Here is a 27787-nt window from a genome sequence, read left to right as displayed (position 1 = left end):
GACATTTAAGACTGAACTTTATTCTTATAAAATAATTTACAGATTTTCTATGTTCTATATTGCATGTACGATTAACAGGGCAGCTAATTTGAAGCGGCTTGGAAGGTGAAATAATTTAGATGCAGTTCATGCAGTGTAGAGGTCCAAAAACTGACAGTACTTGAGCAATCGCCTGCCACTGTAGACCATTCTTATTCAATGTCAGCTGTGACAAAGGACTTGCAGTCATGCAACTGCAAAGGCCCACTGTCATCTGAGTGCATCAGGGTCAGTCTCTTCAAATAACCACGGAATTATGTAAACATAAATATACAAGTTGATATCTTTCTAAATAGTACAAATACATGTTGCAACATCTCGGCTGTATAAGTAGTCAGTCTGTATATTTTCATCTAGTGAAATAAGGTTCATAGTTCAATAAAGTTTTGAGTCTATACATGGAGTCACTAACAAGACCTCCGTGTTTTGACCAGTTTACTCTGATACTTGACAGAGTGTCCCCCATGTCCTATGACATAAACATCCAGAAGATACGATTTGCCTGGCTGTAGTCCTCTGATTGTCTCTGTGGTCACTGCTTTCTGTAGGATATGACTGTGGAAATATTTGCAGACCACCTTCTCAGATTTCTTTCTGATATCTGGCCCAATACATTGGTTCTGCTCTCTTTTCTTCTGCTCTTCGCTATAGCTGTTCTCCACAAGTTTTTTATAAACACAGAACTTGTTTCGCTCCTGTGTGCCCAACCATGCCACTGTGACTGAGGAGCAGGCACGGAGTTTGTCAAAGACTTTAATACGTGTGTCTTCTGGTACTGATGGAAAGGGTTGCTTGTTTGGCTTGTTGGTGGCAAGGATCTTGAGCATGGATGCACCTTTCTTACTCCCTTTCAGCCGGATGAGGTACTTGGCTTTTGGTTTCCCTCTAAGCTGGAAATGACGCACACCTTCCATAGTCTGTGATAGCAGCAGCTTCCCATCTCTCCTGACCTGGATTTGGATTGCATCCAGACATGAGTGAACATAAAGCATCACCTTCTGGTGGGAGGAGACTGGAGCAAACCTCAGGAATTTGACTCCTTTTCGTTTAATAAATACGTCAGTCACTTTCCCGTCCTTTAGCTCAATTGTCTTCTGCTTAGCCTCTTCCTTGGTTTTTGCAAAGGTTCCCACATAGGCAGTGCTCATATTTGAGTTAGTGTTAACGGCAAAAATGTCAAAATAGTACTGTGTATCTGGTTTCAGATCTGACACAGTGAAAATGTTCTTGTTGCCAATGCAAATCTGCTGAAGGTCTACCTTCCGTGTGCCAGCCATATGTCGTGACATTCGCGTGGAGGCAGGTTTGGGCACAGTCGTTCGTTCTCTGCCAGGGCCACTGTCTGAAGTAAAGCCAAAGTAGGCAAAATCAAAAGGGCTAAAATCTAACCCAGGCTTGGGAGCTGCCATAAAGGCATCATCAGCATTTAGTTTTGCTTCCACTGCACAAAGACTTTTAAAGTTATGCTCTTTATTAATAATCACACAATATTGGATGGGTTGCCGCAGTTGTGAAATTGTAGGACTCGGTTTCCAGGCTAAAGTGACAGTTGTACGTCCAAGAGCTGTCACATCCACCCGTGGGTCATAGGGAAGCTCAGGATAAGGCTGGTCTGACTCGGGAGTGGTTGTTGCGTAAACTTTGAAATTTGTATCTTTTTCTGTTGAGATTAGTTCCAAACGGTACAAGCCAGAGGGTGAATTGGATGCTATATATGATTCAACATCATTGCCTTTGTAAGAGTACAGATCAGTGCCTAGTTCATTCAATACTTGCTGCCTTTTCTTCTGCTGATCCAATGGTTCTGGTTCTCCTGGGAAGATAAAAAGTAATTAATTACACTTGGTAGCAACTTTTGTTCGATAACAACATATCTATAGCTTCAGTGCTGGTTCCAGGTGTTACATGAAAAAGCTCTTATTGTAGATTCCGTGCTTTTAGCAAAGAATGTAATTAATTGAAATTCATCCACTAAGGCTTTGTCTCGTTAGTTATTGATCTTATTGTTGTTTGTGGAACCTTGCTGTGCACATATTGGCTGCCACATTTACCTATATAACATCAGTTACTACACTTTAAAAATAATTCATCAGCTGTGAAATGTTTGGAGAAGTCCTGAGGCCAAAGCAAGCACTGCATGAGTGGAAATGTTTCCTCTTTCCCTTTAATGTTTGGTCACGGATTTGACTAGCATTACAGTAGCGAGATTGATATGATTTCATTACCTAATTATACTTAACCCGATACGATTCAGAAATCAGCGCTCACTAACATTCCTGCATATATTTTCCATAGATCTGCAGCTAATTTTTTAAAGTCCAGTAATTGGTGACCAAGTAAATACCAATATTTTTCACCAACTGGCCACCTGGTGTAAAGCTATGAATTACAGATTGAATTCATCAGCAAGCAACACAAAAAAGTGAACAAAAAAAAAATTGAGTCTTCTTTCTTTCCTTCCTTTCCTTTGGGGCTCCTCTGGTGATCTTGGTGTTGAGAAACACCCTCAGAGCGGTTCCATTGCTTCCAAGGAGACAAACATTGTTGGGGAGCTGGAGAGTCAATCCAGAATTAACAGACTTAACTGGTTAAGAGTAAACAGTGTTTGGGCGACGTTAGATCTGCTCTCAGTCTGACATTGGTTAAAGAAAAGTTTAAGTTTAAAAATTTATTTGTTAGTGTTACAAGGCTTACATTAACACGGCAATGAAGTTCCTGTGAAAATCCCTGAGTCGCCACATTCTGCCGCCTGTTCAGGTACACAGAAAGAATTTAGCATAGTCAATGCACCTAACTAGCACCATCTTTTGGACTATGGGAGGAAGCCGGAGCACCCAGAGGAAACCACGCAGACATGGGGAGAACATATAGACTCAGCACAGACAGTGACCCAAGCCAGGAATCAAACCCAGGTCCCTGCCGCTGAGGCAGCAGTGCTAACCACCGTGCCACCCATATGGAAAGGCTTTGAGGTTCAGATGAGCCCATCAATGGCATCACTGGAGCAACCCCAGCAGGAAATAAATTCAAATTAGTTTGGTGGTTTTACAGAACAGGTAAGAGATAACATTACCACATTTCACTAATGTGGATACTGAGCAAAAAGCAGTTCTCACCCCTTTTCAAACAAAATATATACGTAATGGATATATATCTGTGTATGTGAATGTGTTATGCTGAGTGATACACTAAGAGATTCAGGAAGGAGACCCAGAAACTCTTGTTACACATTCTCAACTTTAATTAATGATCTGTTCCCTACTTCAGGATAGAAATCATTAGCACGTTTACTGTAATCACAATAATGTACTCACTACAGCTTAAATCAATTTTTCACTTTGGAATAAGATTGCAACCACATTGTGTCAAAAGAATAATAAGAACTACTGAAGCTAGTGACTCTAAATACTTATCATAATGTAAGTTCTCGAGAACCTAGACTTCAAAATATATAGTTCAGTATAAAATATTGTGATAAGTATTGACATTACTTCCAAGGACAACAGCAGAGGGAAAATGACATTTTCAAATGTTTGCTGTCCTGCAAATTTATTTAGAATAGCTCAAGGCTGTGTAAGCTTTGTGGTAATGTTCACAGCATTGTAGAAACATTTACATATGCTACTGGTTTCCCTTCTGCACCTTAGATGTATATATTTATAGAAGTACAGCATTGCAGTTAAATTTGAAATGTTGTTTGTACTTGGCTCCTTTCCAGGTCCACATTCCCGCAGCATGGGAGGCAAAATGGATAAAAGACAGGTTATAGTGATACCTTAATAGTTCCCTGCTGTAGACATTTCATGGTAAACGTCTAATTATTGGTTTAAAAGTTAAGAAGTTGGATGCTGACTATAGAGCAGACAGGAATAAATTGGGAAAAATTACTTCTCCTTCAAATGAATGTAATTATGCCACACTCAGTTTCCACTCTGTAGACATTAAATCATTGCTCCTGTTACCTATATCATGTGTAGATAAATTGAACCTAGTAAATGGATCTTTTTTTTCTATTAGGGATGCAGAGACTGAGTGTATGAGCTGTCTGTATATCACAGAGCAGGGAGAGAAATTCAAGCTCTTTTTGTATGTAATTTGTGCAAAATAATGAAGGCAGGAAAGATGAATTTCACCTCACATTCTCTCTCTTTCTGAAAATGCAAGTGATTGCAAAATTGGAGGTTTCCTTTCCTCTGGACCTACCTGCAGGCCAGCTCAGTGTTGAACTTGGTCAAAATCCCTTTGGCCCACCAGTGAGCTACATTGGGTGGCCAAGTTGGAACATAAGTTGAATATTTCCCCTTCGATATCTAACAGACAAATGGTCACATAAATCCTATCGACCTACTTCAACGAATGCTACGGAAATTGTCACAGTGATTTTCTATTATATGACCTATAATCTTATTAAAATTTTACCTGAAATGGGTTTTCTATCATGTTATTCCCACAAGTATGTTTCCCTGGTTTGTTTTGGACTTGAGTTAAATTTATCATGTGCTGGAACTTTATTATACTTTTAGTCAAATTGTTTATAGGCTTCAAAATATTGTGCTGCTAGATGAAGAACACAAAGGGCTGCTTCCTGTTAAAGTTCTGTCTTAACTCAGGACATCATAAAAATGTAATTATGTGTACAGGTGAGATCTCATTTTATATAAGAATATATCATTCTGAATGAACTCTGCCCATCTCGATTTGATTATATGGCCATTTGATTTCATGCAAAATGATTTAATCTTTTAATTATCATCCGAAGGAATTACTTTTTGTCAATTCATCACTGCCTTACCAGAACCTTCTCCACTTGATTCTTCAGGTAACTCTTGAAGAGTTAGTTTCCATTCCAAGGGTGCATCACACGGTGTCATGGTAATTGACAAAGGTGTATTGTCTTCTTCAACAACAAAGTAGTATCTGTAAGTATATTACATGAGCAATTAAGTTGTGTGAGCTATTGTTGGATGAAAATAGTGACAAAAGCTGTAGCTTCTGTGTAGTGTATGTTAATTTTGCATCAAGTGACTGACTGTTGATGATCATACAGCCTACATATGTAAAGCTATCAACAACTTTCACCATCACATTGACTATGCTGAAAGCTGACTGCATCCTAGACCATGACGTTTGTCTTCCTAATGTTGATGGTCAAACCAAACTCTTTGCAGATGTGAGAAAGTCTGCCCATTTACTGCAGTAGGTGTTCCTCTGTGTGGAATATTAGTGTGACAGTATTAATGTAGAACAACATTCTGATGAGGACTTGGCATATCTTTGTCTTGGATCTTAGGTAAACTAGGCTGAACAGATATCCATCAGTTTTGATTTGTAAATAGACATCCTCCGGAGATGACCTGAAGGCATTTGACAGGACAAAAATGAAGAATATGCCAAACAGTGTCAGTGTCAGAACACAACCCTGTTTGATCCAACTGTGGATCACCAAAAGGTTCCAATGTTGCTCCGTTTATAGCTGACTTTAATCATTATGTTGCCATTGAAAGAAGAGATCACATTAAGCAGCTCCAGCAGCCAGCTAATTTTCTCCAGCAGCTTAAATGGCTGCCTCTGCTCACATACTAGAATGCTTTGTTGAGATTGTTGAAGGCAATATAGTCGTCGCCTCATCTCATGGCATTTTTCACGCATCTACTGACTAAAATGTTCATGTCAGTCTTCCAGTTCTGATTCCACGCTGGGAGTTGGCATAAATATTACATACGTTTTTGATGTATTGTAACATGAAATGAGCAGCAATATGAAATGATATACTGTCAAATGTATTTTTAAACCAAATTGATCTGAATGCAACTTAAAAGAATACTGATCCACTCTCACGTTAATGTTAGGTTCACATATTGAAGTACATCTGTCCAGTCCTATTATTATGCAGTAACAATTTCTTACCACTAGAGCCTGCAGCGAGTTGTGTCCTGTGGCAAAAGGTTTTCATTCTTTCTCAGGTACTCTTACATTCACCTCTAAATTAGTGTAAGCAGATCACATAAAATCCCCTGGTTCATTGTCACTCCTAGCATGAGCAAGACCTATCTACTAATGCTGATTGCACAATGACATTTAATATTAGACAACAGTTAACATGGGAAAAGATTAGTTGTGAAGTCATAATGATATATTAATTTCGAAGTTCAGCTGCTGTCTTAATTTCTACTATTTTAGACATTTGTTTTTTGCTGTCTAGACACCGCACTTTGGAATTGACTCCCTAGCCTGCTCCACCTCTCTCTGTCACAGTCCTCTTTTATCATCCTCTTTAAAACCCTTCTTTCTGAAGAAACTTTTAAAACTCTCCTAATAGCTAGTTTGTCTCAGCATCCGCTTCTATTTGGTTACACTCCTGTGAAGCACACAGCATAATTTTGCAAGGAACTATATAAATATAAGTTAGTGTTATTATGGTTTCCCTTAGTGCTATAATTCAATAATAAAGTGCATGACATGTGCAGGCAATCCATATTGCTGATTTGTTATTCAGCACTATAATCAGGTTCAATTGTATGATCATGGTAGATCTGGGAGATTATTGTGGGTTTTAACACACAGCGTTGGATTTTACATTGAGGATGGGCTCGCCACACCCCAGCATAAATCCTATGTCGCCACCTCTTAGCTGGCCTACTTTATTTTTTTTGGTGGGGGGGTGGGAATGGCCCTTTCATTAGTATGAGGCAGACACATCTGCAGGAGGATCTTCCAGTTCAACACGCTGCTGGCCACTTGGAAGCTGGCAGCTACTTATATGGGTAGTGGAAGAAGGAACACGTACAGCAGGTAGGTCACACTCCTTTTTGCCACCGTCTGGTTATTGCTACACTGCACTATTAACTCCTTGATTCCCTTTGATTTACCATACCTCCCCTCACATGATCCCTTTCCCCTAAGCTCTCTCTATCATTTCAGTGAGCTGATGTTCTAGAACAATGTGGTTTAGGTGAAGCCCATTCCAATAATACAACTCCTGCTTTCTGTGGCACTAGTGCCAGTGCCCACGAATGAGAAAATATTTCTTCCACACCAGACTTTGAAGCTTCATCCCTCTAATTGTATTTATCCTATGCCAATTTTCCTGTGTTTCAAGTAATAATCCAGAGGTTATTACCTTTGAGGTTCTGCCTTATAATTTAACCCCAAACTGCTCAAACTCCCTATATAAATCTCTTCCCTAGTTCTGTCAATGACATTCATACCCACATGGTCTATGAAAGCCAGGTTCTCCCCTTCCCAATACAAGTTCATCTCCAAACTAGAGCAGATATCCTGGCACCTCCTGGGCTACACAGGCTCTGGACTCTCGCTCACAACTATACTGTCCCCAACTACCATGACATTCCTAGTTACTCACCCACTTGAATGACTTTGTGTATCGCGGTACCATAGCCAATTCCCTCATCTACCTTGCATGCCCACTCTCATCCACACAAGCTGCAACAACCTCAATCCTCTTGGACAATTGCAAGGGCTGAGACTCCTGCATTTTTACCTTCACAATCCTCTTACCTACCCCACTCACAGTCACACCGTCCTGTACCTAATCATGGACCAAATCAGAAGAACATATCCAAAGGGATGTGACTGCCTTCTGGAACAAAATATCCAGGTAAATTTTCACTTCCAGATGTACTTCGGACTTTCACCTCATTTACTTTTTGTGTTATATTCTCAGTTGATGTTAATACTGAACAAGTTGGATCTGGAGTGAAACTTGGCTTGATAGGTCCTAACCTCTATCGGTTACTGAAAGTTACTGTTACCGAATAAATTCACAGAAGTCTGCAGATGAGCTGTTGACACTAAGATGTATTAAACAAGAAAAAATAAGTATATTACACCAGCTAAAAAGAATGGAAAAAATCTCTGTAAAAAATACAAGAGAATGATTCAGAGATTCAATATTGCTTTACACCGGGAAAATAAACACATATAAAGAAGGATAAAGCAATTTATAATGTTTATTGTCATGAGAAGCATGTGAATTAATAGGCAAACTGTGATCAGATGCACCAAATTCCAAAGTAAATGACAGATGTGGCCAAAGCAGATTCCATGGATTTCTCAACAACCCACATTGTGAGCCAACTAGTCTCATTAAAAAATTGTCTTTTTTACAAAGGTTTCCAAACTCTGCATTTGAAGATCTCACATTGGAATTCTTTCCAAATTTTGTTCCCAATTCAACAGCAATCCACCTCCAGTGTTTCAGTGTCACCTGGAAATTCCTTTCCCTTAGATCTCCGAGTACACCCAAGCTTTACCTTCCAAAAAGCCCACAATAAGGAGTCACCTCAAATCTTCAGGGCATCACCCAAGCTCTCTTAACTTCAGACTGTTCCTCGCAGCTCTCTCTTTAACTCATGTGAATGTACAAAGTAGGAGCAGGTAGAACCTGTTTGCGCCTTGATCCTGCTCTGCCATTCAATAACATCATGATTGATCTGATTGTAGCCTCAACCCAACATTCTCCAATAATGTTTTAATCCCTTTTCTTACCAAGAATGCATGTACCTCTGCCTTTAAAGATATTCAAAGACTCTACTTACATCATCTTTTGAAGAACAGAGTTTGAAAGACTCACAACCCTCTGAGAGAAAAAAATCCCCTTTATTTTGAAAATGAGTGGCTCCTCATTTAGAAACAGGGACCCCTAATTCTCGATTCTCTCAAAGGAGGAAACATTCTTTCTACATCCACTCTCTCAAGGCCTCCAGGATCTTACAACCAAATCACCTCTCACTCTTCTAAACTCCAGTGAATACAAGCTTAGAATGTCCAGTCTTTCCTCGTAAGACAACCTGCTCATTTAGGTATTGGTCCTGTAAACCGTTTTTGGGCGGCACAGCAGCACAGTTGTTAGCATTGCTGCCTCACAGTGCCAGAGACCCGGGTTCAATTCTGGCTTGGGTGGCTGTCTGTGTGGAGTTTGCACATTCTCCCTGTGTCTGCATAGGTTTCCCCCAGAGTGCTCCCACATTCCAAAGATCTGGCGTTAGGTTGATTGGCATGCTAAATTGCCCTTTAGTGTCAGCGGGATTAATAGGGTAAATACATGGAGTTACAGGGATAGGGCCTGGGTGGAATTGTTGTCAGTGCAGGCCCGATGGGTCAAATGGCCTCCTTCTGCACTGTAGGGCTTCCATTATTCTAACTGCTTGCAATGAATCTACATCCTTCCTGAAAGATGAGACCAATACTGTATGCATTACTCCAAATGTGGTCTCATCAATCCCCTTTAGAAGTGAGCTTAACCTCTTTCTGTTTGTATTTAATTCCTCTTACAATAAATGATAACATTTTTTAACTTGCTGTTTCTGTGTACTACCCTTTTGCAATTCATGCACTAGAACACTCAGATCCCTCTGCCTCTCACCATTTAGATAACATGCTTTTTTATTCTTCCTGCCAAAATAGACAATTTCGCATTTTCCCATATTATACTCTATTTTACAGATCTTTTACCACTCACCTAACCTATCTATATCCCTTTGTAGCCTCCTTATGTCCTCCTCAAAGCATATTTCCTACTTAGCTTTATGTCACTAGAAAATTTAGCAACTATACCTTTGGTCCTTCATCTAAATCATTTAGATAGTATGTAAAAATTTGATGCTACAGCCTTGTGGCACACCACTTGTTACATCTTACCAACTAGAAAATTACCCATTTATGCCTACGCCAATATGTTGTCCCCTACACCATGAGCTTTTATTTTCTGAAATAACATTTGATGTGTTGCCTTACCAAATGCCTTCTGGAAATCTATTATTTACAATACATGTTAGCTCTTCAAGGAACTCCAAGAAATTGGTTAAACATAATTCCTCTTCACAAAACCATGTTAGGTCTGCCTGATTACCTTGAATTTATCCAAGTGCCCTGCTATAGCATCTTTAATAATGTGTCTTATTTCCCTTATGACAGGTGTTAAGCCAAACGGCCTATAGTTTCTCGTTTTCTACCTCCCTCGCTTTCTGGATAAAGGAGTTACATTTGCTTTTTTACAATCTAATGGAACATTCCCCAGATCTAGTATACCTAAGAAAATTAAAACATAAGCATCAATTATCTCATTAGCCACTTCTTTTAAACCTTCGGATGAAGTCCATCAGGATCTGGGAATCTGTCAGTCCATAACTCCAAAAATTTGCTCAGCACAATTTCTCGCATTGAATTTTCTTCATTTCCTCCCTCTCTATTTGTTGGTTTTTGGCATGTTATTTGTATCCTCTATACTGAAGACTGACACATAATACCTGTTCAATTCATCTGTCATCTTTTATTTTCCATTATTAATTCCCCAGATTCACTTCCTGTGGGAGCATCGCTCACTCAGTTAACTCTTTTAGTTTCTAAAAATCTATCGAATCTCTTATTTCTGTTTTTATATTTCCAGCCATCTTTTTCTTATTTTCCCTTCTTAATAAACTTTGAGTCAGTATTTGCTGTTTTGTATATTCTGTCCAATCTATTAATTTGCCACCCACCTTTATTGAAGTTTGATACTGAGCGGGATTCTCTGGTCCTGCCAGCAGCTCACCTCCACCCACAGGATTCCCAGTGGTATGGGATGACTGCAATCCCAATGACAATGGCGGAGTCAGTCAGTGAACAATAATATAAAAGCTCATGGGGATGGTGGATGTAAAAGACATTGAAGTGTACAATCAGCCATGATTGAATTAAATGGTGGAACAGGCTTGATGTTCAGAACGGCCTACTCCAACTCATACTTTCCTATACTTCAGCCTTGTCTTTTGTACTGATGTACTGTGCTCCCTCATTACTGGGGACGAGGATATTTGTGAACCCCTCTCCTCCAGTTAGTTGTTTAACTGTCCACAGCCATTCATGAGTGGATGTGGCAAGACTGTGGGATCACTTAGATCTATTGCATGCTGCTTCTGCTGTTTGACATACAAGTAATCTGGTGTTGTAACTTCACCTCATTTTTAGATATGCCTGGTGCTGCTCCTGGTATAGATTCCAACACTCTTCTTTGAACCAGGGTTGATCCCTACTTGGTTGTGATGATAGAATGGGGAATATGTTGGACCATGCGGCTACAGATTGTGGTTCTGCTAATGCTGAAGGGCCACAGTACCTTATGGATGCCCCGCTTACATTGCTAGATCTGTTCAAAATCTATAACATGTATCATTATGTTAGTATCACACATCTGAATGGAAATTATTCTCAATGTGAAGATTGAATTTCAACTTCCCAAAGACTCTATGGTGTTCACTCTGACCAGTATTGCTAGGGACTTTAGATTACTTTAATGTCTATCCTTGAAATCATTGAAGTAAAATACCTTTTAGGTGTGTCCCTGAAGAGAAAGCCACTGATCTCAGCTCCATCTGGGATGATAGAAGAATCATGAAAGAGAGATGTGTCTCGAAGTTGCATTTGGAAGAGTTCCTCATCTCTGGTGGGTAGCTTCTGAGTCCTGGAGTTTGTTGCCAGTAATAGCAATGATGTCACTACCCAGGATATGGTTACCATTATCCTATATGAAAGACAATACCATAATCAGATGGGTGTTAGTTTAGTAGCACAGGATAGACTGATTCCATTGCTGATAACCTTAAAAATTGAGCAACGTTTCTGGGAGAGAAATTGAATCGTTTGAGTTCTAGGAAGAATTAGTATGATTTTTCTCATGATTTTCTCATGATTATATGATATGTAGGTAAGGTGGCTGTCTTCATGTTGTAAATGAATCTATAATATATGATAGCATCATTATGTGTTTAAAACATATCCAAAGTATTGCCTAATTAATAACTTTGCAATGATGCCTATTTAAAATTCATTGAAATAAGCATCATGGAATGAATAAGTTTGGGAGCCTGTAAATGCATATCTCCATCATTCTCTCCTTAACCTCTCATCATACATAGACATTTATCTGATTAAAGGTTAGACATAAAATATATTTTAAATCTCTACTGAAACTGTCTCTCCATCACCCTGTGAAGAAGAAAAACTGGCAGGATGAACAATTTGAAATTGTACTGTTTGAAATTCTCCATTGTTTTTGTGATGATACAATGCCTTTAAGAAATGTATTTTTATCTAGTTTCTTGTAAGGGGCATATTTTGAATTCAGCTCTGTTTACTTGATGCCAATTTGTCTACTAATAATTGATTATAACTAATGGAGTGTTTGTTTTAATCTGAGTAAACATGCTATTATTTATTTTGGTTTTTCCTTTGCAGTTTCAGAGTAGGATTATGATTAGCATGATTGATAGTGACAGTCATATGTTAATGGGTGGAGCTAATTTTTCAGAGAAAAATCAAGAGCAGTTTCTGCTTGATTCTGAAAGAAGCAAGAGGTGTTTTTGTCTCTCTGTCTCTCTCTCTGGAGCTTGCTATTTTGGAGCTGTTGGAAGACAGGAATCTCTCTGTCTCTCACTCTCTCTCCAGAGGTGTTCAAACGCTCTAAGCACAAATGCTTAAGCGTGTGTGTTGCTAACCGATTTTAAAGAAGAGTTCAGTCTTTAGGAGGAATATTGCTTAAATTGGAACTAATAGAGATAGATTAGCAGTTAAGAATTGTAACTTATCATGTTTGAGTCTTACAATTGGTAAAAGTGAAGCTAATTCATTTGTTATTGTTAAACTGTATTATTAAATAAAGTTTGTTTTGAGAAAAAGCTTCCTAGTGTGTCACTAGAATCACACCTGGAGTTAAACACTTATCCTTAGAGATACTGCTGGGGTCTAGTCAGGCTTCATTAATGTATTTTGGAATTTCTGCTCTGGTAGCTGAACATTTCTCTTTATATTTAAATGAAATATACTTTACTTGGCTAAGTTATCCAGGTGAAGAATACTTTATTGATTTAAATATAAGTTAACCGGCTCCCTCAATATATTAGTGTGAAAGTGCACCTTCCAATGTAGAGTTGAGTCAATACAGACACGGAGAATTCCAGAGAGATAAATGAAGGAGTGTTCAATTCGCTCAAAGGTTCTCTGCAAAGGCGAGGTAATAGGAAATTGCTATTTAATGATTGCTGCTGCAAGTCTGCAGTCAGCTAAATGGTAAAAAGCCCTGCCAAAACTCAGGATCTAGGCTCTTAAGTGAATATTAACAAGTTAGATGAAGTGCCTGAGGACATTCAGTGTCTGGAATCAGACACTGACATCAGTCAGAATTGGCGTGGAGAAAATTGGGAACAAAATGTTCACACCATAACAATACGTATTGGATTTTTAGCTGTATTTTTCACTTCACAGTTCATTTTTATCTTTTTTAATTCTATTTTGTTCATTAATTTTCTTTCATTTCAATTTTTCAATAAGAAGTAATGTCGCACATTCTCTCTTCATTTCATTTTATAGTACAAACAAGGAAAGAGGAAAGATTTTCTGAATGGGTGGGGAAATGGAAAGATTAACTTTCACTCGAAGTAGAAGTAAATCAATAACACTAAGATTCAATGTGAAGACACAATGATACCTGGCAGGGGGCACTGCCCTCTCTGCCCTTTCTGGCTCTACACCTGCTGTGAAGGAAATTCCTTTCATGATTTACAATTAAAAATTGATAAATTTGAGGAAGTTATTGCCCAAGAGATTTTGAAGTAATAATGTGCACACAGGATTCACAAAGAGGGACTACAGAATAGAAAATTTATTCCCCAAGTGAGGAATAATCCCCAAGATAACTGGAGGATCAGTTATAACTTCCTTACAAGTGTAAGTTTTATGTTAGATATCATTTCAGAATCATTTGGATATCATGGTTTTTCATTAAAATATGAAAAGTTTGGAAGGGCAGTGCTTTGAAACTCATCACCTTCAAACCAAGACACAGAAGAAATCATTTTCTGACTTTCTGCTCTCAATAATGCTTTCCACTGACAATGTGAAGTTTAAAAATTAATCATGTAAATGTCAGGACTGCATATGGAGACTGCAAAGTACCCATCTCCTCACCTCCTCTCCCTTACTATCACCTCACCATCCCATTACAGAACTTAATTAGTGTTTTGTCAATAGCTTTACAAACTCAATTATGCTGTATGACACTTTGCAGTGCATGATCAGCAGCCCCCCAGCACTCACACATCCCATTATGGACCAAATTCATGCTAATTTGGGATATCATTTTATATTTACAATGCTGACATATGGAAACTCACCCCCTCAAATGGTCATCTGAACATTTTCTCACTAGCCACGAAATGAGCTTGAAAAACGTCTTGTGTTAATAAATTCACAAGTTCACCTTGGCCCATAGAATCAGACTAAGAGGTAGTTTTCCAACTTGGCACCTCCAGTAGAGACCCTTGCCCACCAAGTGCACTTGTCAGATATTCTGGTACATGCAGCATATGAGAGTAGTTGAAAAATCAGGCAACATAAGCTCAAATTTCTGCTAAGTGCTCTCAGTTGGTGAGGCACCCCACCAACAGCACATAGTTAAACAATTAACCCTTTAATGCTTCCGTAATGCTTCTATAAACCATCTCCATTTTTTTTATGATTAAAATAGAAAGTCATAGGCAATTAATATATTGCAATTAGAGATAATTAAATAAATATGGTAAGTAAACATTCATTTAAAAAATATACGTTAATACTTTTATTTTTATTCCAAATAACAAAGATTGTAAGCCTTATCCGAACAGCACAATGGTATCCAGTGCATTGTACTTTTGGCTGCAACAGCCTCATCAATTTAATCCCTTTTGGAGATTTTCCAATTGAACCAAAGTTGCTTGGGAGCGGAGGGAAGAAGATGATCTAAGACATCTTGGTACTAGCTATATCATTGTTTAGCATTCATTATTACAGGCATATATATATTATGTACCTCAAAGTCATATTTGAAAGCGAGTTCTGTTGCACAAGATGTTGAAACAAGATATAGTGTGTTATATAGAAATGACAGTGCTGCCTCACTGCCCCAGGGACCTGAGTTCAAGTCTGGCCTCGGGTCACTGAGTGGAGTTAGCACTTTCTCCTGTGTTTGCATGGGTTTCCTCCGGATGCTCTGGTTTCCTCCCACACTCCAAAGATGCGCAGATTAGGTTGATTGGCCTTACTATATTGCCCCTTAGTGCCTGGGGCATAAGTTGGGTAAATATGTGGAGTTAAGGGGATAGGGCCCGGGTAGGATAGTTGACGGTGCAGAATCAATGGGCAGAATGGCCTCCTTTTGCACTGTATGGATTCTATGATTCTATGATTTTCAGACAGGCAAATTGAATCTCTGGCTTGAAATTGCTTCCATGGATGAAACCTGGAAGTTAGACTTGAAGATGCCCTCAGCTTAAGCCATATTGCTAAGGTTATGTTCAAATTTCCTGCTAATCTTATTGGAATACACCCAAATACAAAAATGGGCATAAATCAGTGTAAACAATTGGGCCCAAGGAAAGAGTTAAACTCACATCAGATATTTCTACTTTAAAGATGAAAATTAAAGTTTCAACTCATTCAACCATCATTCATGCATATTAAGCACAGCATGTTTCAAAACTGCACTTGGAGAAGCTTTGCAATTTTAAATGTGATTTGTATTGCTGTCATAAAAAACAGAAAATACAGCATGGGTCTCAGTCAGGATAATTGTTTCTTTTAAAAAAAGATCAAAAAATTGCAGTAGAACACCAGACAAATTACTTTATTTCCTGCTGCGTCTGAAAATCTGGTTGAAATTTCAAGAGAGACTTTGATCAAATGGAATTGCAGGAAACTGGTGCATCAAGCTCTGTAATTCAGAGGCGTGGTCAGTAATATCAGTGGAGATGGATTTAAATAACCATGGTACAAAACTGTGCAATTTTTAAGCCACATATTTACTCTTCCCATAATTAATGTGTCACTGATACACAGGAAGTGTCATTTTACCCTGGGCTTGTCCAACCCACAGCCCATGGGCCATATTGCTGTGAAGACCTTTTATGTGGCGCCTGGATCATTTGGTGAAAAATGCTGGAAGAAGGGTCAGTGGGTTTGAAGATTTCTGCAGGGTTTGCTCCTCCAATCAGCCTGTTTCTCTCCTGTGTTTGCTGCTGATAGGATCATCATTGAGCCTATCAGTAGCAAACATGGAGAGAAGCAGGCTCAGATTGGAGGAGCAGCAGACAGAGGGAACTACAAGTGTGTGAAGATAGAAAGACTCTTGTTCATGGGCCTTCACTCACCATGCCTTCTTGTGGTCACTTTCCGACAACTACCAGAGCTCTGACCTGGCTCTGACTTAATCCCTCCCAGCTCCAGTTGTGTGTCCCCCAGTTCCTGTTGTGTTACTCCTGGGTCCTGGCATATACCTACCACCTCCAGCTGCGTCCCTCCCGTCTCCAGCTGCGTCCCTCCTGCCTCTAGCTGTGTCCCTCCTGGCTCCAGCTGCGCCCCTTCTAGCTACAACTCTGTCTCTCCCGTCTCCTGCTGCATCCATCCTGTCTCCAGCTGTGTCCCTCCTTCCTCCTGCTGTGTCTCTCCCAGCTCCAGCTGCCTCTCCCCCACTTCCTTCTATGTTCTTCCCTCCTCCAGCTGTGCCCCTCCCTTTTCCAGTTATATCCCACCCGGCTGCAGCTGCACCCCCTCCCAGCTCCAGGCTCAATGCCGGTGAATGTTGTCTCAAAGTAGATGAGTGTGTAAGATAAATTCAGCAACCACTCAAATTAATTCCAGCTGCCCTCAAAATCCAACTGGAAAACAAGAGTGTGATCAGGAAAGTGATGATTCCTACAGACTGGATCAGTAGCACGTGAGCAGTGAAACAACCTGGAAAGCTTTGAGTATGCTTAGACCCAAAGGATCTAAATAAAGCTTTGAAAAGATCTCACTACCCCATACCCACTATCAAAAGAATTTTGCGACAACATGCTAAGACAAAGATCTTCACTATCCTACATGCAAAGGATGGTGACTGACAAGTGAAGCAGGCTGAGAACAGCAGATTTCTAACTACTTTCTGGGCCCTGTTGGGAGATACAGATGGTTGCGCATTCTATTTGGCATTTCCACAGATCTAGAAGAGTGTCAATGTCAACAGCATGAGATAGTCAGTGATCTTCTCACAGAGGAAGCCATCGCGAATGATTTTCTCATCTACGGATATGGAAATACAATGGAAGAAGCCATGATGACAATGAGCAGATTCTGGTGCAACTGCTAGAAAGAGGAACCTGAAGTTGACCAAGAAAAATTGCAATTGAAGATGCCTGAAGCCAAGTACATAGGTCTTCACCCGAGACCTGACAAGGTGAGAGCTGTAGCAGGAATGCAGCAACCAACAAATGTGAAAGCCATGCAATGATTTATTAGATTTGTGAAATGCCACCAGAATGTGAGCCATTACGCCAGCTCACTATGCAGGATGTGCAGTGATATTGGAAACAGAACAAGAAGCAGTCTTCACTAAATTCAAACAACTCATGTCGACAACATCAATGCTGAAATACAATGACATCAATGATGAAGTCACCTTGCAGTATGATGCCAGTGAAACAGGTCTTGAAGCAACTCTAAAGCAGGAAGGACAGCCAACCTTATTTGCATCCAGGGTACTGCTGTGAATTGAACACTATACTGATCAAAAATCGTGCTTGGCCGTTGTTTTTGCCTGTGAGCACTTTCATCGATAGCTGCTTGGGAGAGACAGAGTAACAAACCACTTCAAAGCATTTCTCTCAAATCACTGCTCACTGCTCCAAAGTGTTTGCAATTACTTCCTTTAAAGAGCTATCTGGATGTAACATACAAGCAAAGAAAATAGATGTCCATCACTGACATGCTGTTGCGAGCAGCACTCCCCATGAAGAAAGTTTAGGATGCTACAACAGCATGTGGAACCTTCCAGATTCAATATGAAGCAGCAGATAGACACGGAAGCCATCAACATCGAATCTGACAGACAAGCACCTTGGTGAATTCAACAAGATGCAAATGCCACAAGAAGTATTGATAAAAGGATGACCTGAGAGTATCACGGACACGCCTGTGGTGACAAGAACAGATTAGTCATGCTGAGATGAATTGAAATGAATTGACAGCCCAACATGGCATCTCACAAAAAAGAAATAGAATCATCTAAGGAGATGAGATGAGAGACGCTAAGCACATCTGTGCTAACCATTAAGAAATTGAATCTAGCACAAGGATGGTAAAATAAATATGTTCATTCATGCCTTTAAACCTCTAGACCTGTCCATTCGAATGTTTTCCTTGCTGTGCTCCTTTTCTAACCCCTATCATTTTGAACTTGATCAAAGTTCTGCTGCCCAGATCCTAACACACCCCATGTCCCAACACATCCCATGTCCCAACATACCTACGTTCTATTTCCCCTTGGCTTCTGCACTTGCTAACTTGCATTTGCTTCAGCAGAAGCAATGCCCTCATTTTCAAAGCCTTGCCTACTTTTCAATTATTTTCCCCGACCTGCTCCATCCCTATCTCTGTAATTCCTCCAGCCCGGCGACAATTTGAGATCTCAACTGTCCTTCCCCACCAGCGCAGGCCTCTTATACATCCCCGATGTAATAAGAGTATCTGAGCCTTCAACATCTTGCCCACTAGGCTCTGGAATCCACACACTCCCCATTCCACACCCCCACACCCAGTTTTCCACCTTTCTACCTCTGTTTCTTTTAAGCCATTCCATCAAACTTACCCCTTTGTCCGAGCGTTTGGTCATCTGTCCAAGAATCACCTAATGTGGCTTGATGTCAGGTTATGTTTGATAATGTTTCTGTAAAATGTCTTGAGGCATTTCTCCATATTAGAGGTTTTGTAATACAGATACATGCACAAAAGGTATTGTGCGTCCACTTGCAAGGAGAAATACAAACTTACTTTTGCAAATTAGAATCTTGAGATTTAACTTTTTGTTGCTATGGAAAATACAATGTATTTAATTATTAAATGAAAAGACCCCTCCATACCTTCCCCCCCCCCCCCCCCACCACCACCACTGCTGTAAATGTACAGAAGGGATCGAACCATCTAACAATTGTCGATAGTGTTGAATAATATAGTAACATGGTCTGCTGGATGTGGATGGAATGCCAGGGCGGGGAAGATTGTTAGATATTCAATCTCTCGATTACGTTGAAGAGACCATTGCTACAACCTCTCAGAAAGCCGGGATGGGATGGAATGGATCAGCAGTTCGGGATTGTCAGTTGAAATTTACAGCCTGACTGTGCCTTCCATCGCGTTCCGCAAATATCTCTTGCATCTCCAGACATTGATTTTATTTATTAATGCCTGTTTCTTCTCTCTCTGGATCAATGACTGGTGATGGAAGGTCTTCCTTGCGCCCTGTTCGCAATTGTCTAACACTTTGTCATTTAGTGCCGGCTTCAAACGCCTGGCCTCCTTGTGAACCCAATAAACATGTTTCTTGACAAGTTCATTTCCACGCCACTTCTTCGCTTTTACGGTTTTTCATTATCTGGCCTCATTTAATAGCAGCGAGCCCCGCTGCTAGTGCCTGTACACAGTCCCCTCCCGTTGATCCAGTTAAAGGGGCAATACCTACACATCTGTTCTTTTCTCTGGATTGATTTTAACAGCACGCACGATTTCACGAATAATTATATGATTATTTATTTTAATCACGAAACGTATCTTGCAATCATTTGAGAATTGTCTATTATTTTGGTGGCGAATTACATAAATCTACATTCTAATTGAGAAAGTTTTACTTTTACAAATCCAAATCCATAGACTAACTTCTTACAACAAGATCAGTATAATTGCCACTGGCACATCAGTTAGGCTGTCCCGTTTTAAAAATGTGCAGCCAGCAGTAAACGCGCTTCGGGGAACATCATTATTTCCACTAAGAGCAGAAACATGAAAGTTGGATATTGTTAAGAAAGAGATTGCATTACAACTCCTCTGTGTAAGGGTGCGTGTATGTGTCTGTGTTTCAGCCCCTTCCTCTGACTAGTGAGTGTATTTTGGATTACTCTGTATGAGTTTTGGGTTACAGTCTTTCTGACTGTGTGTTTTGGGTTAAAGACACTCTGTGGGTGTATTTTGGACTATCCTGTTTTGGGTTACAGACTGTGTGTATGTGTGTGTGTGTTTTATTCCAATGTTTTGGGTTACAGAATCTGTGTGGATGTATTTGTGGTTACAATCTCTGGCTGTGTGTGTATTTTGGGTTACAGTCGCTGGCTGTGAGCGTATTTGGGGTTGGAGTCTCTGACTGAGTATTTGATTTACATTCTCACTTGCTACTTTGGATTAGAGTCTCTCTGATTATAGGGCTTAGGTTATAGTCTCTCTCGTTGACTGTATTTTGGGTTACGGGCTCCTCATTGTGAGTCTTAGTTTACAGTCTTTCTCTGACTGTTTGAAGGTATTAGGCATTACAGTCTCTTCGTAAATTTTTGGTTACAGTCTCTCCTTGACTGTATTTTAGGTTCCAGTCTCCTCACTATGAGTTTTGAATGTGTTTTGGGTTACAGCGCCACTTCCTGACTGTGACTGTGTGTGTGTCTTGGTTCCAGCTTATCTTCCTAAATGTGTGAGTATGGTGTGGGGTTAAGAGTCCCTTTCTCTCGCGCGCTCTCTGTTGGGCCTTTGGCTATCATATAGCCTCATGTTGGTAACGGGTAAGCGATTGGTTTACAGTCTGTGTGTTTGTTGTGTTATGTTACAGTCATTCCGACTGTGTGTTTTGTGTTACAGCCACGCTGTGTTGTGGGTTACAGTGAGTTGGCTGATACTGCTGTCAGCAGGAATTCGTGTGTAAGATCCAAAAACGCTTTAGCCCCGCCCGCCCCTCCTCCGTGCCACTTAAAGAGTGCTGAGTATTCACCGAATTAACTATTTAAAGTCAAATTCTAAGGTCACATCTTGCATGAATGAGGTGGAGATGAACCTGAAAATGTTATACTGCCGAATACACAAAGATTTGTTTCAAGTTCAGTGCCTGGAACAAATAAGGCGCAGCGTTTTATTATAGGGAACGGAGCGGAACGATTGGGAAGTACAGATAGAAAATTATAAGGCAGTGCAATTGAGAGTTCTAAACTTTGTTCTGCCTTCTTTCATGTATCGCTGTAGTTAAATAAACAAGAGATTTTCGGGAATCCGAGAAGATTTCAGAGGTTGAAGATTTCCGATTTGAATTTCCTTGCACTGTATAAACTACAAAGATCACTGTCCAAAGCTGTGGCTGTGTTTGCACGTTATACATCCCACTTTTACCTACTTATCTCCGTATTTTTATTCTCGAAATGAACATTGGTTATTTGATTATTTCGTTCCTTTTCTTATTTTTAAAAAAGTTATTCAGGGGGCATCAGTTTAAATGAATAATTGTCCTGCATTCTCCCCCTGGTTACAGTTGCTGGAAAGTTATCCCTTAAAATGAAGGCAACAAGAAAGGTAGAGAACCTGACCACAAAGTTGCAGAGCAGAGAAGTGCTGCAGCTTAGGTTTTTGTTAGGGATTCGGAGTAAAGTCAATGGAACGAAGCTGCAGATCAATGATTATCTAGCCGAATATTGCAACGAGCTGAGGAAGGGAATGGCCTCTACCCGCCCCAATGAACTCTGGATAACAGAAGACATAGGGCACCACAGAAAGGGAAACTTACATTTATATAGCGCCGTTCGTGATCTCAGAAAGTCACAAAAGTGCTTTACAACCAATTTGAGTTCTATATTGAAGGGTTGTCCCTAACCAATTTACAGTAAGTTTTAGTTTAGTTCATTTAGTAGTGCCACAAATAAGTTCATATTAACACTGCAATGACGTTACTGTGAAAATCCCCTAAACTCACACATAGGAAAAAGCGAAAATATTCAAACACTTTGTTTATTTTTGTGACCTTGATTGTGAAGGAGGGTTAAATATTGGCCAGGATGCTGGGGAAACTGACCACCGCCCCCGCCCCCCCCCCCCGCTGTTCTTGGCACATTGGATCTTTAATATCCGCCCAGGAGGGCAGACAATGCCTTCATTAGGCCGAATGTTCCTTCTGAACAGCACCGTCAGTCAGCCGAGAGGTTTGTGCTCAGGTCTCTGGCGTGGGACAAGAGAATGGGACGGGGCGTGGAAGAAAGAAGCTGAGATCGCGAATCAGACGGAGGTTGAGAAGGGAGAGCATGGGACAAAATGGGAGGGAGAGAATACGAAGCAGGCAAAGAAGTAATGAGAGTCAGCTTGAAACAAGTGGAGGGTTGACAGGAGAAGATCAAAACAGATAACATAAACAGCTTGAAGGAGTGGAGGGAGGGAAAACTCGAGGCAGAGAGGGACAACATTAAACAGACAGAAGGGGGCAGCGAAAATAAAGCTAAGAGCGTGGAAGAGAGAGAAGCAGACACACATAAAGATAAAGAAAGTACTAAATCAAGCAGGAATCGGAAGGCGATGGAGAGTTGCCCCTTAATGTATAATCATGCGTGCTAAGCAGAGCTTGTCTTCCATGCCACTGATATTTATATGATGTGGGTATGCCGGCGTTGGACTGGCGTAAACACAGTAAAAAGTCTGACAACACCAGGTTGTCTGTGCTTTATATGCTCTGTCTGAGGCCAGAACTCTCCATTCACCTGACGAAGGGACTAACCCCGAAAGCTTGTGAGTCTATTATCAAATAAATCGGTTGGACTAAAACCTGGTGTTGTCAGACTTTTTACTGATATTTATAAACAGACACTTTTGGTCCTCTCGGTTAATGCGGCTTGTTTGTTTTAGTCTATCCATGAAACGCCATTTGCCGCAGACACTCTCTGACTCCAATGACGGTCTGGACAGGTGTGACTCCGGGTCAGCCAGCGGTTTCGATACAGTGACATGGAGCAGGAGGATTACCCATTTAAACATGCAAATATCCCACTGCGATGGAAGAGGTGGTCCACAGGAAATTGTTTAATTGCCTAACAGGTCCAAACGTTGAGCCGGAAAGTCAGTATATTCTCAACGTATATTTATTTATTCTACAGCCTCAATTGAAGTTACGCAGTAAGTTAGGAAACGTAGCGCCTGTACAGTTTTACTGGATTTTTTCGACTTTATAAATTAAAATATCAGTAAAATAAGTCACATAAAACTTTCCACATATGATTGTCTTTCCAAAGTTTCATTAATAGTGACAGTATTACTTCTGGACACAATAAGCGCAGATAATCGAGTTGAGTTTAATGCTGTGAATATATCAGGTATTACACATCAATGAAAAAGGACCAGATTTCCAAACATTTTTAACCTCTTATTTACGGCGTCGAGTTCAAAGGTTCTTTGATTTTTGATTTGATTTATTATTGTCACATGCATTATTACACAGTGAAAATTATTGTTTCTTGCATGCAATAGAGACAAGACATACCGTACATAGAGAAGGGAAGAAGGTGCAGAATGTAGTGTTACAGTCATAGCTCAGGTGTAGAGAAAGATCAACTTAGTGCGGGGTAGGACCACTCAAAAATCTGATGGCAGCAGAGAAGGATGTGTTCTTAAGTAGGTTGCTACATGACCTCAACTTTTGTATTTTTTTCCCGACGGAAGAGGGAGAGAGAATGTCTGGGGTGTGTGGCATCCTTGATTATGCTGACTGCTTTGCCGAGGCAGAGGGAAGTGTAGACAGAGTCAATGGATGGGAGGCTGGTTTGGTTTCAGTGATATTAGGTCTGTAATCTAACGAACTAACACATAAATTTCATCATGTGCCGGTCAACAGCAGTGCAGTGATGAAGGTGAACATCCCAATAAGCGCTTAGTGGGGATGGTTCCCCACAGCCTGATCTGTGTAGCACATATGTACAAAGGGAGGTTGCTGTTCTGTTTTGATGAATGTTGCGGTCAGCTCACATGTTGTATCAAGGAGAAGAAGAGATCAGATTACACTACAAGTACTGTACTTTTTTTCTTTATGCATCTACGTTTGAAGGTTGGCCGCAATTATGTTGATTAAAGCAAAGAGCTCCAAACCGCAGGAGAAGTTTGTAACTTTTATCTAATTGCGTTTTTTTTTAAAGTAGACAGATTTAAATGTATGTGATGTACAGAGGCCACTTACCCCTTTTTGCTAGTACGCTAACTGCTATCTGAGGGAAAAGCATGCATTTGGAAAATTTGTATTTATGGAATTGTTTCTTAAACTGTCCACTCGCTTCCCTTCAAAGTGACCCCACACTGCAGTTTGTGCTCACAGACAGGATTCTCGCTGATGTATTCTTTAAGTAATTAACAACCTCTTCAGACAGCCGCGCTTTGCTAAAACGACGCTTCTTATGTTAGGATGATTACATTTCGCGATCTTTTAAGCTCGAAATGTTGTCGCGTTTTATTGAGTTCAAAACAAACTTCGTCTTCAAAACAATTTGGCAAAGGCACCCTCAGTCACAGAAGTAGACACAACAAAGAAACCCGATGACGGCGGCATGTTTTAAATGGGCGTTACAGTCAGATGAGTTTCCTGCGGGGGTTAATTAGGAAGACGAATCTTCCGAAATGATCCACATTAACGAGTTCCAGAACACCGATGTCCCCCCAGCAGCCGGGGCAAGCACTTTGATACTCTTAGCCTTAGTAACCATTTCACGTCTTGCGATTTATTGCTCCAAAGGTCATAATGCCAAGTCAGTGACAAGCGGACACAACTGGCACTTTGCCCTTTCACTAGATTTTTAAAAATTGTCATCAGTTTTCCGCATTGGAAGTTGCTAACCAGTTGAAATGGCGCTTCCAGGCTGAAAACTTGTTGGGTGTCTTTATAGCTGTAGGCCATTAAAGGGTTAAAGTGCCAGTCTCTCGAGACAGACTGAACTGATAACTATCTGAGTTAAGGAGCTTTGAACTGTGCTCAGATGAGGGGTGTGGGGAGGGTGGTTTGGGGGGGGGGGGGAGAGATATTTCAAACAGCATGTGCTTTGCACCCGCCGAATTCCAAAGAGCCCGAAAGCACAACTAACACAAATATCCTCCCCTCAAACTGGAAAGTTGCGGGAAATTTTCAACAACACAACGGAAACTTTCAAGGCGGGAGGGGAGAGAGCAGGTAGACAGAGGACGTTCAAAGGGAACAGTGCAGGACCTGAAGTGATCGAGCATCGCAAACAGGATAAGCACAACAATAAAGAACAACAGTTGCAAGAAACAGCCGGGGCCAGGATTTAGACAGAAGGGGAATGAAGGAGCAGTGATGAGATTAAGAAGCGGGGTGAGTCAATGTCTTTTGAGGCTGAAACTATTGGTTTCTGCCCCGGACCCTGTGCTTATAGGACTCGGAACTGGGAAGGCTGCTGGAATCCTCCTGTCGGAAAGAGGTTCAGAGGACAAGATCGGAACCTGGATTCTGATTATAACTTGAAATTAGATCTGTCATACACTTTACCTGCCTTCGTTTTGACTAAATCAGTTTCAGTTTAAACAAAACATGAGCCTAAGAGCACCCTGCTGACTTTCAGTATCAGCTGGTCAGTACGGGAAAGGAGAAACAGTTATCTTCCGTGAGTTGCTGACGGTGAAGGAGGGACAGAGCCGGGTTACCGTCTCTGTGATCACTTTTACAATCGGGGAGCTAATCTGATTTTTCTCTTGTCCAGGTGCATTAACTATCTTTGCGAACGGTAGCGATGTAAGGACCTCCAATAAACATGTATTAAAAAAAGACGATGACAAAGAAGGCTGGGTTGGTTGATGTGTGGAGTGATCATATTTATTGCTGGCATGTTATTGGTGAAGAGAAGTTTACTTGTTTCTTTTACAGCCACGTTTGAACCAATGGATGCATGTCGATTTTTACTAGTAAATTAGAACAATCAGCAATTTCACATTTTCGAACGTTTGTGGCTCGTTTCCAAGCATCTTGCGATGGTCCTTGCTCCTGATTTATTCTCTCCCTTCCCAAATACTAACACACTGTCACTTCAGTGTCAAGCTCCTTGACCGGCAGGCGATTGAACTCCATCACTTCATTGTAGTGTGAAGTTGCATTTCCATCTTACGCCGTTCATAGGTGCTGTAAAGGTCAACGCCAATTATTGGAGCCCTTTTGCAGTATTACAACTAATTTCTAATCAATGGTATCGATAATATCATTGCGAAAGTTTTATAAGGTAACTGACACTATAACTTTGATGAAGCCTCTCAAGCTCAGGCAAAGTGGATCGAGAAAGAACATACATGTCAAAGGTTCACAACATCGACTTGAGATTCATTAGAAATAATTTTACTAATCACCTTGGCAGTATTATTTAGACGCGGCATGATCTCCAATTAATTATTTACCCTTTTCACACAGCCAACAATAAAGCCGTTGGCGATCAGAAAATGTCACTAAGTTTTAAAAAGAATCAAAAATCTTTTTTTTTGAGTATAAGTTTAGAAATCAAAAAGGAAGATCATCTGGGAAAAAATGGATAGGCGAAAATTGGTTGATGGATATCATATAGAAGTGTTGAACATCATCACAGCACCTTTTTAATAATTTAACAAGTGTATTACTCCGAAATATACTGTCTGGATTAAAAACAACGGTTCATACATTAAGGGCATCACTAATATGCATGCAACCAATTTCACAATAATATGTTACACGGAAAATACCTGCTCGAACTCAAGGAATTTACTTTTCCGGTAACATTTATTTTGCTACACGGTTTTCTGGGGTGGAGGAACAGTATTTCTTACCTTGAAGTCATCATTTGCATTGCAAACTTCCAATTCTGTCAGTCCACTTTATGTTCCCTCGCTTAAATTTCCACACTTCTTTTGATGAACAGACAGGAAGGGTAAAACTGATGCTAGTCGAATTCAGAGAGGAGCTGGAAAATTGCCACAATGAAGCTATCCTTGTATGTGTATGTGTGTGTGTGGTTTATTTTTGCCCCCTCTCTCTCTCTTCTAAATTGCTCAAAGCCAAGTCTGGAAGAAACGGATTAAAGGTTGAGTCAGACAATTTGGAGGCGGTGTGTGAGGATCAGGGTCTGCTTTGGCTCTGGCAGTCAGTGAGCTGGGCTTCCACAGTGCAGGAGGTGAGACTGAACCCAAGTTGAGCTCAAACTGTCTGTACTCACTCCCTCCCCCCGTCCCAGGGGCTCCGCCAATCGCAGCTCGGGTGCTTTAACTGCACCAATGAGAGAGGGGAAGGGTCGCGGCGAAGCCACCAATCGGAGAGGGAGAGCGTGCCGGTTTGACCAATAGGTGAGCGGATCCAGCGACTGCCTTCCCGTTATGAATGAAAGGCCAGGCGGTGGAGACAGTCCCAGAGGCAGAGCCCGGGAGCCCGGGAGCATTGCACCAGCTTCCCAATAACTCGCAGGTTTCACCCGGAATCATTTCCGCATCTGACTCTGCTAATGTGGAGTTTCAGTTGTAAAGGTGGAAGGGTCCGTGCTGTGTTCAGTTTAATCGTCAAACCGGGTTGAAACAGATATTCAGTTCAACTAAGTGTTTTATTTCCACCAGTTCACATCTTAAAAATAAACAGAAACACCCCCACACCAACAAAATTCCATCCAAATTCTGCACCGTAATTGTAATAATGTTGACATTTTTCTGGATAAAGGGACAAGCTAAGTTTTGCACATGTTGATGACACATCTGTCCTTGGAATAGTGGGCGGTCTGTTTATATGTGTGCCGGGGGTGGGGGGCGCTGTGTGTGTATATATCTGTGTGTAGGGATGTACGTGTGTGTGCGATATGTGTGGAGTAGGTATGTGTGTGTGACGACGTGTATCTCATTGTTTATGGGGGAGGCTATATGTGTATGGAGGTGTATATGTGTAGGGGGAATGTGT

At 40.7% G+C, this 27787-nt stretch overlaps 1 protein-coding gene across 1 annotated transcript; it reads right to left on the bottom strand.

The window, feature by feature from the left end:
* On the bottom strand, positions 1-27004 carry ndnf (neuron-derived neurotrophic factor). Its single transcript, XM_080199157.1, has 4 exons — positions 26677-27004; positions 11366-11560; positions 4832-4956; positions 1-1852 (listed from the first exon to the last, which is right to left on the bottom strand). The coding sequence occupies exons 1-4, from the start codon at positions 26694-26696 to the stop codon at positions 447-449; spliced, it is 1746 nt and encodes a 581-aa protein (XP_080055283.1). The 5' UTR covers positions 26697-27004; the 3' UTR covers positions 1-446.
* Between the last annotated feature and the right edge of the window lie 783 nt (positions 27005-27787).

Source organism: Carcharhinus amblyrhynchos, chromosome 1 (genome assembly GCF_965287045.1).
Source record: "Carcharhinus amblyrhynchos chromosome 1, sCarAmb.v2.hapA, whole genome shotgun sequence".
In the NCBI taxonomy this organism is placed as follows: Eukaryota; Metazoa; Chordata; class Chondrichthyes; order Carcharhiniformes; family Carcharhinidae; genus Carcharhinus; species Carcharhinus amblyrhynchos.
Note: the sequence above shows the minus strand (reverse complement) of the source record. Positions and strands in the feature narration are given on the sequence as shown.

What these genes read in the sequence shown, in the direction of transcription:
- ndnf (XM_080199157.1), bottom strand. Translation starts at nt 26,696, where the DNA reads ATGCAAATGATGACTTCAAG. An exon ending in ATGCAAATGATGACTTCAAG is followed by an intron (nt 11,561 to 26,676) that starts GTAAGAAATACT and finishes TCTTTCATATAG; the next exon opens with GATAATGGTAACCATATCCT. An exon ending in ATCAAGTGGAGAAGGTTCTG is followed by an intron (nt 1,853 to 4,831) that starts GTAAGGCAGTGA and finishes TTATCTTCCCAG; the next exon opens with GAGAACCAGAACCATTGGAT.